At 45.7% G+C, this 13,326-nt stretch overlaps 1 protein-coding gene across 5 annotated transcripts in view; it reads left to right on the forward strand.

Moving 5' to 3' along the window:
* The first annotated feature begins 6,402 nt into the window (after positions 1 to 6,402).
* Positions 6,403 to 13,326, forward strand: part of TENT4A (terminal nucleotidyltransferase 4A) — an 80,907-nt gene continuing 73,983 nt past the window's right edge. For all 5 annotated transcript variants that reach the window (XR_015290054.1, XM_086900269.1, XM_023921855.2 and 2 more), the window contains exon 1: positions 6,403 to 11,196. Coding sequence is in view for 4 of the 5 variants with exons in the window: in XM_086900269.1 (XP_086756395.1) it covers positions 10,403 to 11,196 (794 nt within the window). In the remaining variant the exon portion in view is untranslated. The remainder of the gene's footprint in view (positions 11,197 to 13,326) is intronic.

The following is a 13,326-nucleotide window of genomic DNA, read 5'->3' on the forward strand; positions in this document are numbered from 1 at the left end:
ATAAGTGGGCACGAGACCGAAGAGTAGATTTAACCATGGACAGTATTTCCCAGATTATCCATGACTGTGAGATGTGTGCCACGATCAAGCAGGCCAAGCAGTTAAAGCCCCTCTAGTACGGTGGGCGGTGGTCCAGATACAAGTATGGAGAGGCCTGGCAGATTGACTACATTACACTGCCCCAAACCCACCAAGGCAAGCGCTATGTGCTCACAAAGGTAGAAACCACCACTAGATAGTTGAAAACCTACCCTGTGCCTCATGCCATTGCCCAGAACACCATCCTGGGACTTGAAAATCAGGTCCTTTGGAGGCATGGCACCCTTGAGAAGATTGCGTCAGACAATGGGACTCATTTCAAGAACAGTCTTATAAACACCTAGGCTAGGGAACATGGTATTGAGTGGGTGTACCATATCCCCTACCATGCACCTGCTGCTGGAAAAGTTGAACAGTGCAATAGCCTGCTTAAAACCAGCTTGAAGGCACTGGGTGGGGGAACTTTCAAGAACTGGGAGATTAATTTAGCAAAAGCCACATGGTTAGTGAACACCTGAGGTTCCACTAACCAAGCAGGCCCTGCCCAGTCTGAGCCCTTTAGAATGACAGATGGAGATAAGGTTCCAGTGGTACATATGAGAGGTATGCTGGGAAAAACTGTTTGGGTTAATTCTGCCTCCATCAAAGACAGTCCAATCCGTGGGGTTGTCTTTGCTCAGGGACTGGGTTACACTTAGTGAGTGTTGTGAATTCATGTTGTAAATATTGGCTTTTCACAATTATTCTGATAAATATATTATATGCTTTCACTATATTATTTTCTCTTAGCAAGTTACAGGCTTAGATAGGAATTCTGAATGGTAAGGATATGTCTTGTCTGGAGAAGGCACGATAACTCCAACAGGCAAGACAATGGGAGGATCAAGCTGTGGAAAACAGGCTGTTATCAGCAGCAGGAAATGGAGAGCAAACTGCTACCAAAAAGCCGGTACCAGGACATTGGCAAGGGGGAAAGATATGAAGCCCATCTGCTCTCTGAGGAAGTATAAGGGGCCCAGGCTGTTATCAACAAGTGACCATCTGCAGCAGAAAGGAAACCAAACTCCAAAATAATACTGACCAGCTAGAATAACGATAACCAGCAAAAATTATGCTGACCAGCAGAAAATAACATGATCCAAGAAGGTGGAACCAGGGAGGGGACATGCTTGAATATGCATTAACCTCTCACATCAAGGATGGGATAAAAAGGACACTCCTGAGATACCAGGTGTGTTCCTGGTAACCCACCAGGGCACCTGGCCGTTTTAACCCTTTGCTTTATTTCTTTTGTCTCCTAATTGTCTTTTGTTTATATTAAATTCTTTTTATAATTTATTAAGTGAATCTCGTTTTTAAGATGAGTGATGCAAAAAGATGGAGAGATCCGGTGCATACCCCAAGGAGACATGGTTTTAGGGTGAACTACCCATGACACTGTGCTTGTATCTGTATCTGTATGTAGTTGTATGTATGTATATAGTTAAAGTAGTATGTATTCATGTATAATTTAAAGGTTTAATATTTAATGTAACATTTTGGTATAAGAAAAAATTTGGGGTGGATAGTGTTGAGGGTTAGGTGTCCTTTTTGTTGTTCTGGCCTGCCTGTGGAATTTTTACCCATTAGCTGCAGAGACAACCTAACTGTGGATATTTAGTGGGTGCTCGACAAAGGACAAAGAGTGGCCGGGCCCAGGGCGGGGAAAGGGCAGGAAAGGAGGGTGGGGACAGTTTTTGGCTGGCTTTTCTTCGGCTTCAGAGACAGACATTCGTTTGCTGGGTCGTGAAGCTGCTGCGGTGAAGAGAAGGGAATTTTGCCATCACCCAGACAGAGCTGCTGCTTCTTCTCCTTCTCCCCTCTTTGTTGGTGGCCTCGCACCCCCTGTCCTGCCGGGACGTGTGGCAGTGTCAGGCACCGCCGCGGAGCTGCTGATACACCTCAGCCACCAGCCCAGGATCTCAGCTCGTCCCTGCTGTTCCAGCCGACTGTTCCTCGGAGCCCTGCAGGAGCACCAAGACTGCCCACCCGAGGGGGTTTGTGAAAACAAAGCCCTCTCCTCCATCCCTTCCCATCTCAGCCGAGAAGGCTGTCACGGAGCCCCTGGTTCTGTTTTGTTGTTAATGCTGTAGTTATTGTTGTTTATTTGCCTGGTTATACTAGTAAAGAACTGTTATTCCTATCCCCAGATCTCTGCCTAAAAGCCCCTTGATTTCAAAATTATAATAATTCGGAGAGAGGGGGTCTACATTCTTTCATCCCAAGGGAAGCTCCTGCTCTCCCTAGCAGACACCTGTCTTCTAGAACCAAGACATATGTATAATTGATCCTTCCAGGTTTAGTACAGAAGCAGCTGCTACTCTGTCTGATTGCCATGTTAATATGACAGATCAGGGCTCCAGGGTACATTCTCACTAAGAGACTTTTACATCAGCTTTCTCACAGCTTGCCTCTCATGCTCTCCCCAGCAGAAAGCTTACACCCAGCAGATATGAAGAAAGAATTTTTATTCTAATATTGTTCCTAGGAGGAACAACATTATCGATTCTTTTCCTAGAAGAGAGTCTAGCCAGATCTACTTTTTCTTTCCATAGTAGTGCATGTGCAACTACTCTGTGAGCTGGGATCCCTCCCCTCTGCCAGGATTCATCCAACATGTTCTGCATGCCTTCAGCTGTTCTCCACAGCAGCCTGGAGAATGAAAACTTAAATATTGTCCTGGGACCACCCAGTTGCAAACATAAGTAAGGGAGGAATCCTGACCAGTTTATTCCTATGAATTTTCTTGAAAATCTCTTTAATATATTCTCTCAATCTATCATTCGAAGGCAAGCAACACTTCTGACAAAAGCAACTCTTTGCAGGGCTCTGTGTTAACCAGGACAGGAAGACAGAGCATCTGATTTCTTACAAATTGTTATAAATGCAAAGGCAATTTCTGGTTATATAAAAGAGAAAATTTATTATCAAACAATAATAAATTCGAACAACGAGAAAAAACCACAATAAAATAAGCAGCGCAGCGCTGGGTGGACAGGGTCTATACGCAAGGTATAGATGCTCCCAAATCCACGCCTGAGAGTCCCTTGGCCTGGGTTTTTATAGGAAGTTTGTGTCCCGAGGCCAAATTCTAAGCAGGCACCCTTTTGTTAAGAGGTTCTTGATTGTTCGAAGAATAGATTTCCTGGCACTGGAGAATAGGGTCGATAGACGTTGGGCAGAGGCTCCTCATATGTAAAGAGGTCCAAGATGTCTTTTTGATATCATTTTGGTCTGGGCCATTAGGGTGGAGTGGTGGGACCCATCCTGGAGCCGATGGATATCTCGGCTGTCTCTTCTTCCTTTGTCTAGTTTTTCCATTTCTCCAACACAGGTGGGCAGGGCGGAGGTGCTCGGGCTCGGCTGATATCTCGTCCAGGCCCATTCCTTTGTTTGTTCGATGGCCCGTGTCCTGTCTATTCTTTCGGGGCTGATGTGCCTGCTTGTGATTGTTATCTGGGTACTTGGCTGCAATCTGTTGTCTCTCGGAGGAGAATCACGACCAGATCCGGAGAAGGACTTATTCCCATTATATGTTGTATTTTTATGACATCGCAATCACATATATATTTTAATTATACCTTTACGAATTTTTACTCATAGATTAATTTATTACACAACTCTTCAGAATCCCACTTAGAAAAGAACTTTCAAAAGCTTTACAGATATTTAGCATAAACTTAATTTGTATCTTCTTTGTGCTTTTTATCAGAATTTTATTTCATGTGTTAATAAAGCTTTGGAGAAAGGAAGCCTTTGAGATTTGTCTTCAATTACTGCTGGCAGAACATCCTCTCTTATGAAAAGTGACAAGTCTCTAAGGCAGAATTCTTAACCCCTGAGTTAAAAAACAAACCTTCCAAAACCTGTATGTTCCCAAACTTTCTCTAAATAATTAAAAGAAACAAAACAGAACACAAGAACAATTTTAAAAGTTTCATAGAACATCCTTGATACAGAAGAATTAAATGTCACTGAATACTGTAAAAATATGCTGTGTTAAGTATTTAGTTACTATATAACAAGCTAAGATAAACATTCATAATAAAGCAGACTTTTGAAAGTAATCATTATCAGAATCCCAAATACAGTAATGGAAATAGACTGTGGGAATGTCAAGGCGGCACCTTTACCTTGCTCCTGTTGTAGTATTGCGTATGCATACCATGCACAGAGTGATAAAAGGTCTCCAAGGCAGAGTTCCCGCCAGAAGTGTTGACACACATTCAGCAGTGTGAGGCAAGAATCACACCCAGCTGTCCATGCATGTATGGATGCTAAATCTGAACCACAGTGCCTGTACAAATTACAGGCCGCATAGCTCCTCAGGCTGCCTGAGAAAAAAAATATGAAGAAGGAATTAAAACAATTCTCAGGGACACTAAACAGCCTTGCAGGTGTTGTTTTGCAGTCCTCTTGTTTTCCCTTGCAGGAGAAAGTCAGGGGGGTAGTGTGCCCCTGACCAATGATGGTGATGTAGCACTTCACTAACCAATAAGAGTTTTCTTTCTGTACTTTCCACGTATCTGTCTATAAGACAGGCCTGAAGTAATAAACCGGAGAATTCTCGTGTTGAAACTCCCTTGAGAGTTTGTGTCGTTCTTTATAGCCGTTCCCAATCGGAATGACATACATGTTCTCCCACTATGATGCCACCCTGAATGCAGTGTGGCTTGTGAACTGCCTCCCACGCTTTCTCCATTTACCACAGCGCTATTTTATGTAGGCAGCTAGAAAAGGATTTTCATGTGCATGAACACGCCTGGCTGCAGCTGTTCAGCTGCTGATTTATGATGTGTTCAGCTTCTCTGACACAGGGCTGGCAACCCTTGTAAGAGCAAGGAAGGAAAGGGTGGGAAGAGGAGATGGCTGGTGGTTGACAGCTGTTTCAGGCGTTTATCTTAATTGGCTCTGAATATGCCTCAACAATCTAAATTTGGCTGATGCTTACTGTTCATCAGAAGAGGACATAGAGCCTTGAAGAGAGGAAGGACTGAGCCAAGTAGAAGATTAAGGGAGAAAATATAACATGATTTAACCCAGTTCAGGGTTACTCATACCTGGCCTTCTTTAATGGGAGACACAAGCCATTTTGGAGAAGGTAAAAATCCATATTTCCAGACAACAGATCAAAAGAATGCCCCAAATCATACCTTTCAGGAACCAGAAACTGGTGTTCTAGATTTCTACTTGCCTCCCTGTTGTGATCAGCCACATTTGAGACATGAAAATGGTATCTCCACTCTCCCATTCAGGAATTTATTTACTGAGAAAAAGAAGTGATGATAGTGCAGCAAAGGAAACTGTCTCCCTGTTACTTCCTCCCCAACACTATCTCCTGGTGACTAGCATACTCTGAAGGTCACTTGTTAGAGATGCACCTCCTTCGGTGAGACAGCCTTTCTCTCACACCCCCATATAGCTTGAGACCTTGAATTGTTCAGTTTTTCCATCTTCATCAGGTATGAGTATGATATACTGCTGAGCCATAGTCTCTGTGCCTTCTCCATCCATCCATCCGTCCATCCGTCCGTCCGTCCATCCATCCATCCACTGAACCACAGAATATTCTGAGTTGGAAGGGACCCTCAAGAAACATTGAATCCACCTCTTAAGTGAATGGCTATAGGCCACAAGGGCTACAAAGGAGATCAGAGCTGGTGAACATGAAGAAGGTGATGCATCAGAGGCTTGCAGTGTGATTGTGGTGGCCAGAATCAAGGTCATATGCACCAAAATCCAAATTTCATGTCCAGTCTTATACACCTCTAGGGATGGAAACTCCACCACCTCCCTGGGCAGCCCATTCCACTGTCTAATCAGCCTTTCTGTGAAGTAATTCTGGTCCAACCTGAACCTCCTCTGGCACAGCTTGAGGTTGTATCCTCTTGTTCTGTCACTGGTTGGCTGGGAGAAGTTACCAACCCCCACTTGGCTACAGCTTCCTTTCAGACAGCTGTAGAGAATAAGGTCTGAGCCTCCTTTTCTCCAGGCTAAATAACCTCAGCTCTCTCAGCTGTTCCTTATGGAATTTGTGCTCCAGACCCTTCATCAGTTTTGCTGCCTTTTTCTGGAATCACTCCAGCACCTCAATGTCCTTCCTGATTTGAGGGACTCAGAACTGGACACAGTATTCAAGGTGCAGCCTCACCAGTGCCAAGTATAGGGAGAGACTTTCCATTACCTGCATCTGTGGACATGATTTCTGAACCTGAGAGAATTTCAAGCTCTCAGGGGCTGACTGTTCCCAAGGGAAAATCTTTGGGAACTGTCTTTTTCAAGGACTGTTTGTGTCAATAAGGTTTTACTTTCCCAAAACAAGGCACAGATGTTCTAAGAGTGTTTTCTCTCTTGTCCCACCAATGAGAAGAGGGAGGTGTTGTTCCTTCTACCAATCAGGGTGACCTGATCAGAACGGCTTATAAAAAAGTTGACAAAAACCCGAAATAGAAGCTTCTTAACCTCACAAAAAACTGGCTACTGTGTGCGTAATTTCTTGTAACCCTCGCTATACTTCGTGTCCTCACGAAGTGACATGCATCCTCAAAATTCAACAGTGGGAAGGAAGATTGATTGAAAAGAAAGGATATTTTTCTTATGATACAAACAGTATTTGACTTTCAAACATTCTGAGAATCTTACCTTCAGTGTGGAGTTTCACTCAGTAAAGCACAGCTGAATTAAAATCAACCAGAGTTTTAAAAAAATTAATCCTTGCAAAGGAAGTACTCACTTGCTATTTGTAGAGGGAAATTCTCACTTTAAGGATACAAAATTAGAAGCATATTTTATTTAGATTTCTCACTGGAGAGGCTAGAAACAGAGGAGAGAAAAAGCTGATGTTAGGAAGATGATGATTTTTCTCCTTGTTGTACCACAACAGACCACTGGGTATTATTTCTCCATATTGTACATATTTATGTAGGAAACATGTAATATCTCCTTTTTTGCAGAGATATTTCAGTGATGGGCCACAAGCTTTGACAAATAATCATGAAATAGATAAATTAATTGGTGTATTATCAAACCATTGCATATAGATTTATCAGAAATTTCCTTCTTCTCCAAGTATTTAAAATGTGGACCTTCAAGCACATTGTGCCTACCCATCCATCCCATGTTCTCTATTACACTTACATGGTATCTGCTGCCTTGAACCCATACAAAGAACTGACAAAGCACTATTGTAGCTTCAGAAATTCTGGCTAACACAGCTTAAGCCAGAGAGAGACAACTCTCTGTGGCTACTTCAGGAAACAGCCTAGCCTCTTCCAAGACAGTGTTGGGATTGGTTAGAGTCATCCCTCATTCAAAAGCTGTTTCTGAGTTACTGCCTCTTACAAAGCAGTGGTCTCTACCACTTAGACCTGAAACGAGATAATTTTAGCAAAGAGGGAAATCAGGCCCTCTTGAAAGTGCCAGCTTTTAAAAGATGGCAGAAAGGCAGAGAAGGAAATAAAGAAAACGGGTCATGAAACTGATGAGCTTGGAAAGGTCTCCATAAGATTGCCCTTTGTGTCTTTTTGGTTTACCCCTCCACCTCTTTAAGCAGCCTGGTCTAGTGGAAGGTGTCCCTGCCTATGGCAGGAGGGTTGGAACAAGATGATCTTTAAGGTTCCTTCCAATACAACCACTCTATGATTCTATGATCCTACTGATCAGTGTTCCTTTATTTTAAGAGTTTTAACTCAGCAGATTGAAGATGTGATCTTTATTGGATGTATGAAAAGTCAAAACATGGAAATGAAAATGCTGAGATGTGGTCTCTGTAGCCGCCTCAACCTTCTTAGTATTTCACAGTCAATCTACAAAGTAACTCTTCCAACCATTAGCATACCACAGCAGCTATCCTTGCAGAAATACTGTTGATCCCCATCTTTCCTTGCTGTAGTCAGGCCATCATAGAGGCAGAAATGCAAAGTATTCAGGGCTAAAAGAAGAGACAGTGTAATTCTCTGGTTTATTTCTTACAGTATTTATATAAAAAGAACTGAGTCAAGGGACCTGTTTATTTGTTTTCTTTCAAGTTCAATTAAAACCAAACCAAAACAATCAAAAATTCTTTGGAAGATGAACCATAGAACCAAGGACTGCTATCAGTAACTCAAGCTGAAATCTCTGTTGAAGATCTGAACACTTCATTGACCATGCAAGAAATTGCAGTGAACATACTCCTACATGAGACATAATTAACAGCTCTTTCATGTGGTTTGGGTTTGGTTAGTTTATTGTGTACTCTTATGTGTACTTTGGCTGTTAGTCCTGAAAACGGGCCTATTCCTTAACAAAAACAAATTAACAATCTGCTTTTTCTAAATGACTTCTGGTAATAAACATTAAGCTGTCACCCTAATATCAGTTTCCCTTGCTCTGAAGTCCAAGGGCATAGTTCGAGAACACAATTACATCAAGCACAGCTACCCTTTGCTAACAAATGACTGTCTTGTTCTCTCATTCTCTCTCCATCCCCTCCTTAGTGCCAGCTCTGATCACAAAGTAAGCTAATTCAAAATAAACTGCTGAAAACTATTACTTTTTTTCCCAAGCGTGGTCTTCTCTGAATTAACAAGTTAAATTGGCTCACTGATAAATATCAGGGGTTGTGCAAAGCAGCAGGGAAAGGAATTAGCAGGATTATGGAGAGTGGGACTTCTCCTTTTCTCACCTTCTGTGACAGCTAATTCATTCAAGAAGAACCATGCAATTGCATGGGAGGGCTGTTCTAACTAGTATTCCCTGATAGTATTTGGGCTTATGCATGTACAGCTCTTCTCTGTGCTGTTCTGCAGTCACGTTAAGTGCTCTATTGAATGGTCTGAGAAGTCCTAGACAGTTGGAGTTTCTCGGGTTACCTCAGGAGAGGACACTTTATCCATATGCATGCTAAAGCTGCTCAAGGAAATAGGCTAATCAATGAAAGAGAACCATTACAGACATCATTCTGGGAGGCTGGTTTCAGATCACAGTGCACCTGTGTCTGATCCCCTTCCAATAGCAGTATGCATTTTACTTAGTGATCACTGCACACGAAACCCATCCATTAGAGACACCCCTTGAAACAGGCACTGTCTCCCTGTCCTGTCCTGACTCAAGCCCAATAAAAACTGAAGTACCCAGTGGAAATGTGTTGCTGTGCGGTGCTGTCTTTATGCTACCAATCCAAGGAAAGCATTCTCTTGGTTATGAACTGCATGGTGCTGCCTGGACACATCACCCAGGCCTCCCCTTTCCCCCCGGGAGAGAATGGCCCTGCTCAGCCCCATGTTCTCCATTGCCCAGCTTCCCCAAAGGAGGTCTGCCTGCACTTGCTTCTCCTCTGAATTAGTCCTCAAAGTCCACCCTTTCATTTTTGTGGGAACTGGGCTACAGTTCTCCAAAGGGATAAGCTGTGCCATGGAGGGGTCACACAATGCAGTATTTGTGAGAAACCAACACAGAAGCAGGGCTGCAGCTGCATCAGCTGCTCATGGAGATGGAGGGAAGACAAGTAAGAGGGAACCTCATGAATGTCTGCAAGTATCTGAAGGAAAGATATCAAGAGGATGGAGCCAGGCTCTTCTCAGCGGTGCCAAGCAACAGGACAAGAAGCCAAGGGCAGCAATTGATGCAAAGGAAGTTCTACCTAAACATGAGGAAGAACCTCTTTCCTGTGTGAGTGACTACACAGTGGAACAAGTTATCCAAAGAGGTTGTCGAGTCTCCCTCACTGGAGATATTCAAGAACTGTCTGGATGCAATCGCGCGCCGCGTGCTCTGGGATGTTTCTGCTTGAGCAGGGAGGCTGGACCACTGTGATCCCTTCCAGCCTGACCCACTCCGTGACTCCAGGAGTTACGGAACGGCCCCGCAGCTCTCCCCGCCCGCCTCCGGGGCTGAGGCACATCTGCCCCACTCTGCGCCGGCGCGGGCGGGAGAGCGCCGAAGCGGGGGAACATTCCCAGCTCGTCTTCCTCCTGCTTCCCGCGCATGTGCGGTTGCCAGGGCGGCCGTCTCCGGTGAAGGTTTAAAATCTGCGGGACATGCGCAGTGCCGGTTCTGGCCCTGGCAAGGGGCACACGCCACATTGGAACGGCGAGCAGAGCGCTCCGGGCAGTATCGGGTACTGTTTGCGCCGCCTTTGCTTCGTCCCGAACCGCGCTCACGTCGCCCGGTTCTGCCTCCGGCCGCTCTGCCGCCCTCCCTCGCTCCCTCCTCCCCGCGACACATGCCGCTGCTGCCGGGCCGCTTCTAGCGCCGCTGCCGGGCCGAGCGACCGAGGGAGCGGGCGGCGGCGCGGAGCTCTGCCCAGGCAGTAAGGGACGGCGGCGACGGCGGGCGGACGTGGATGGATCCCCGCGTGGCTTGGATCCAGCCCGAGCAGAAAGGACCCGCGAATGCGCTGTGGATGCAGATCTGGGAGACCTCGCAGGGTGTGGGGGGCCGGGGCGGCGCCAGCTTCCCGCACTACCTCTGCCTCAACTCCCCGGCGCTGGACTCTGCTGCCTCTCCGCTCCGCGGGCACGGCTGCGTACGGATCGGGGCGCCTGGCGCCTGCTGCTCCTCTTCCTCGCCGCCTTCGCCTTCGCCTTCCCCGCCAGCCCTGCTGACTGGACTGGTGCCCACAGTCCCCGGTGGCCCCGCGGCGGTGAACGGTGGCGGCGAGGGAGGGCGGCGGCTGCAGAAGTCGCCTTCCGTGTCTTCTTCCTCGTCCTGCTCGTCGGTGGAGTCCGGTACCGAGAGCCCCGGCTTCTCCTCCTCGGGATCGTGCAGCGGAGGCGGCGGCTCCTCCTCTTCCTCCGGCGGCCCCCGGGCGGTGGCGGTGGCTCCTCCCGGGCTGCTGGGCAGCGGGGCCGGACCCGAGGAGTTTTTCAACTTCCACGAGAACAAAGTGAACGCTGTGAATGGGCACCAGCAGCCGCCGCACCCGCCTCCGGCGTCTCCTCAGCAGCACCAGTACCACCCGGGCCGCCGGAAACGGGAGAATAAAGCCAGCACCTATGGGATGAATTACCTGCTCTCCGGCAGCCGCGGCGTCGCCGTCATCAGCTCCCCCCACCAGCAGCGGCAGCCGCCTCAGCCAGCGCTGCAGAGCCCCGGCACCCCCTGGAAGACCAGGAAATACAGCCCGGGCGTGCAGGGGTGAGCAGCCGGGGCCCTGGGGGCTACTACAGTCCCAGAGGGAAGAGGGGGGGCTCGGCCGCCTCCTGCGGCCCCACCGAGAAGCGGGGTGGTGGTTTGGATCACAGGAGTTCCTCTGGAGCTGACCGCGGCAGGGAGGCCGATGGCAGGGCGCAGACCCGTGCCCTTGTTTAAATCACCTTGGTCAGTGCCGGCTGGGTGGCTCTTGGCCGAAGCAGCGATTCAAGCAGTGCTGGGGAACCCGTAGATAAAGGGGGTTAGGCCTTACGTTGTAATAGGTTGAGAGGTGAAGTTGTCCGGCCATGATCAGAGGTCACCTACAATAATTAAAGAAAGGTTGTGTGCAGGATGCATGTCAGAGCTATCAGGTGTCAATTCAGATTTTAAAGAGGAAGTGGAAGGCTTCCACTCAGAATAATTCAAAACTCTTGCGTTAAGTTTTAAATGCCTCTGCTGAGGCTGCATCAGGCTGGTTAGCTTGGGGAATGTTAACAACGTCATTTGAAAAGGAGGTGCCGAGTTCTGAGACAGGCATGAAAGTCAGAAAGTTAGAATATTTCTCTCAAGTGTGTTTTAGCTCTAGGATAGGTTGAGCTAGCCAATACCTGTACAGAAATCTTGCCTTTTTTAAGAGAATGCTTTTATGAAGCTTATCCTATCTTGTAAGCTATACCTTTCTCCTATAAATGGGTAATTAGTAAAGCTGAGTATTCAGTTTGATCTGATTGGCATGGAGAAGGGACTGCTGTGTTTCGTCTGTAAAATTTCATTCAATCAAGGGGAAATATTACTTCCTAAAATTAAAGTTACTTTATTATTGGGAAAAGTGCTAGCTGTATTGACTGTCTGTAGCAGACTTCTGATGTCACTTCAAAAACAGTTTCTTGGAATAGTCTAACATCAAGACCCTTGTATGCCTATGGAATAAAGGCACTGCATATTTGTAGAGGGGGAATAGCTAAAGATAACAGGGTGCGAACTGGGGATTTTCAAGTGAGAGATTTAACTTAAGGACAGTGTCTTCCTTTTCTCTTTCGTGAAGCACTGTCACGTGCTGAGTATGTTAAAAGTTATAAAGCAGTATTAAAATATATTTTAAAAGTTCTGTTTTTGCAAACCATAACCTCCAGAGGGGGAGGACAAGACTTGTGACCACTGCTTTTTAGTTCTGGACTGACATTGAAAATTAAAATTTCTTACAGGAAGCTAGAATTTGAATCTTTAAGAGGTGTCTTGCACTAGGAACTTTAAGTCCTATACTAAGAAGTTTGTATGTCTCAAGTTCCAATAGTGTCTTTAAAATTCTGTGAAGTTTTTGTTTTAATTTCATAGAGATCTGGTAGAGCACTGAATTAACTTCTCAATTCAAGTCAACTCTGTGTGGGCAGATCTCCAGACAAGTGGAGGAAGCAGCAGGCTGAGTTCACCCAGCAGATCAATGGCAAACCTGTGAATGAAATCCAAGCATTGCAAGTTTTGTCCTGTAGCTGTTAGGCAGCACCACCTATGCCATTGTCATATTTTTATTTGTATTCTTCTGTCCTTTTTTCTTTTAGCTTTCCTGTAATAGAGGCTATACCACTCTTCAAGTATGAGTTTACAGAGAATCCATATGCCAGGAAATTGTTTAGCTGAGATTCAGTTGCACTGCTCAGTTCTGTAATGTAGGTAGTTCTTTTGTTGATGTGTTAATGGCCGTTTTTTTTGCTAAATATCTTTGAATGTGGGATCTGTGTCTCCTGATCTTCTGTCAAGGATCTGTTTTACAAAAGTGGGACCTGATTCTGGCAGTGGGATACTAGTAACTGAAGCATGTGTGATACTGTAGTTCCAAACCATTCCTTAAAGCAGCAGGGAACTAAGTAGTGCTGAAGGAGAGCATGAGTCTTGAAACCATAGACCTAAATATGACAAGCAGTTCATACCTTAAAGTTTGAGTTCTGTTACCCTAGGTGAATCTTGCACAAGTATATATTTAACAATTTTCTGTTCAGTGTTAGTAATTTGTTATGAAGTGTTTGCATGATCGAAATAAGAATACTGTCACTGATGGAGTGGATTTAGGTATCTGTCTTCTGCAGTAATTCTTGTATAGTGGTGAGCTTAACTTTTTCCTGAAGCCTGGCTGGT

This window comes from Cyanistes caeruleus, chromosome 1 (assembly GCF_971803275.1).
Source record: "Cyanistes caeruleus chromosome 1, bCyaCae1.hap1.1, whole genome shotgun sequence".
Lineage (NCBI taxonomy): Eukaryota > Metazoa > Chordata > Aves > Passeriformes > Paridae > Cyanistes > Cyanistes caeruleus.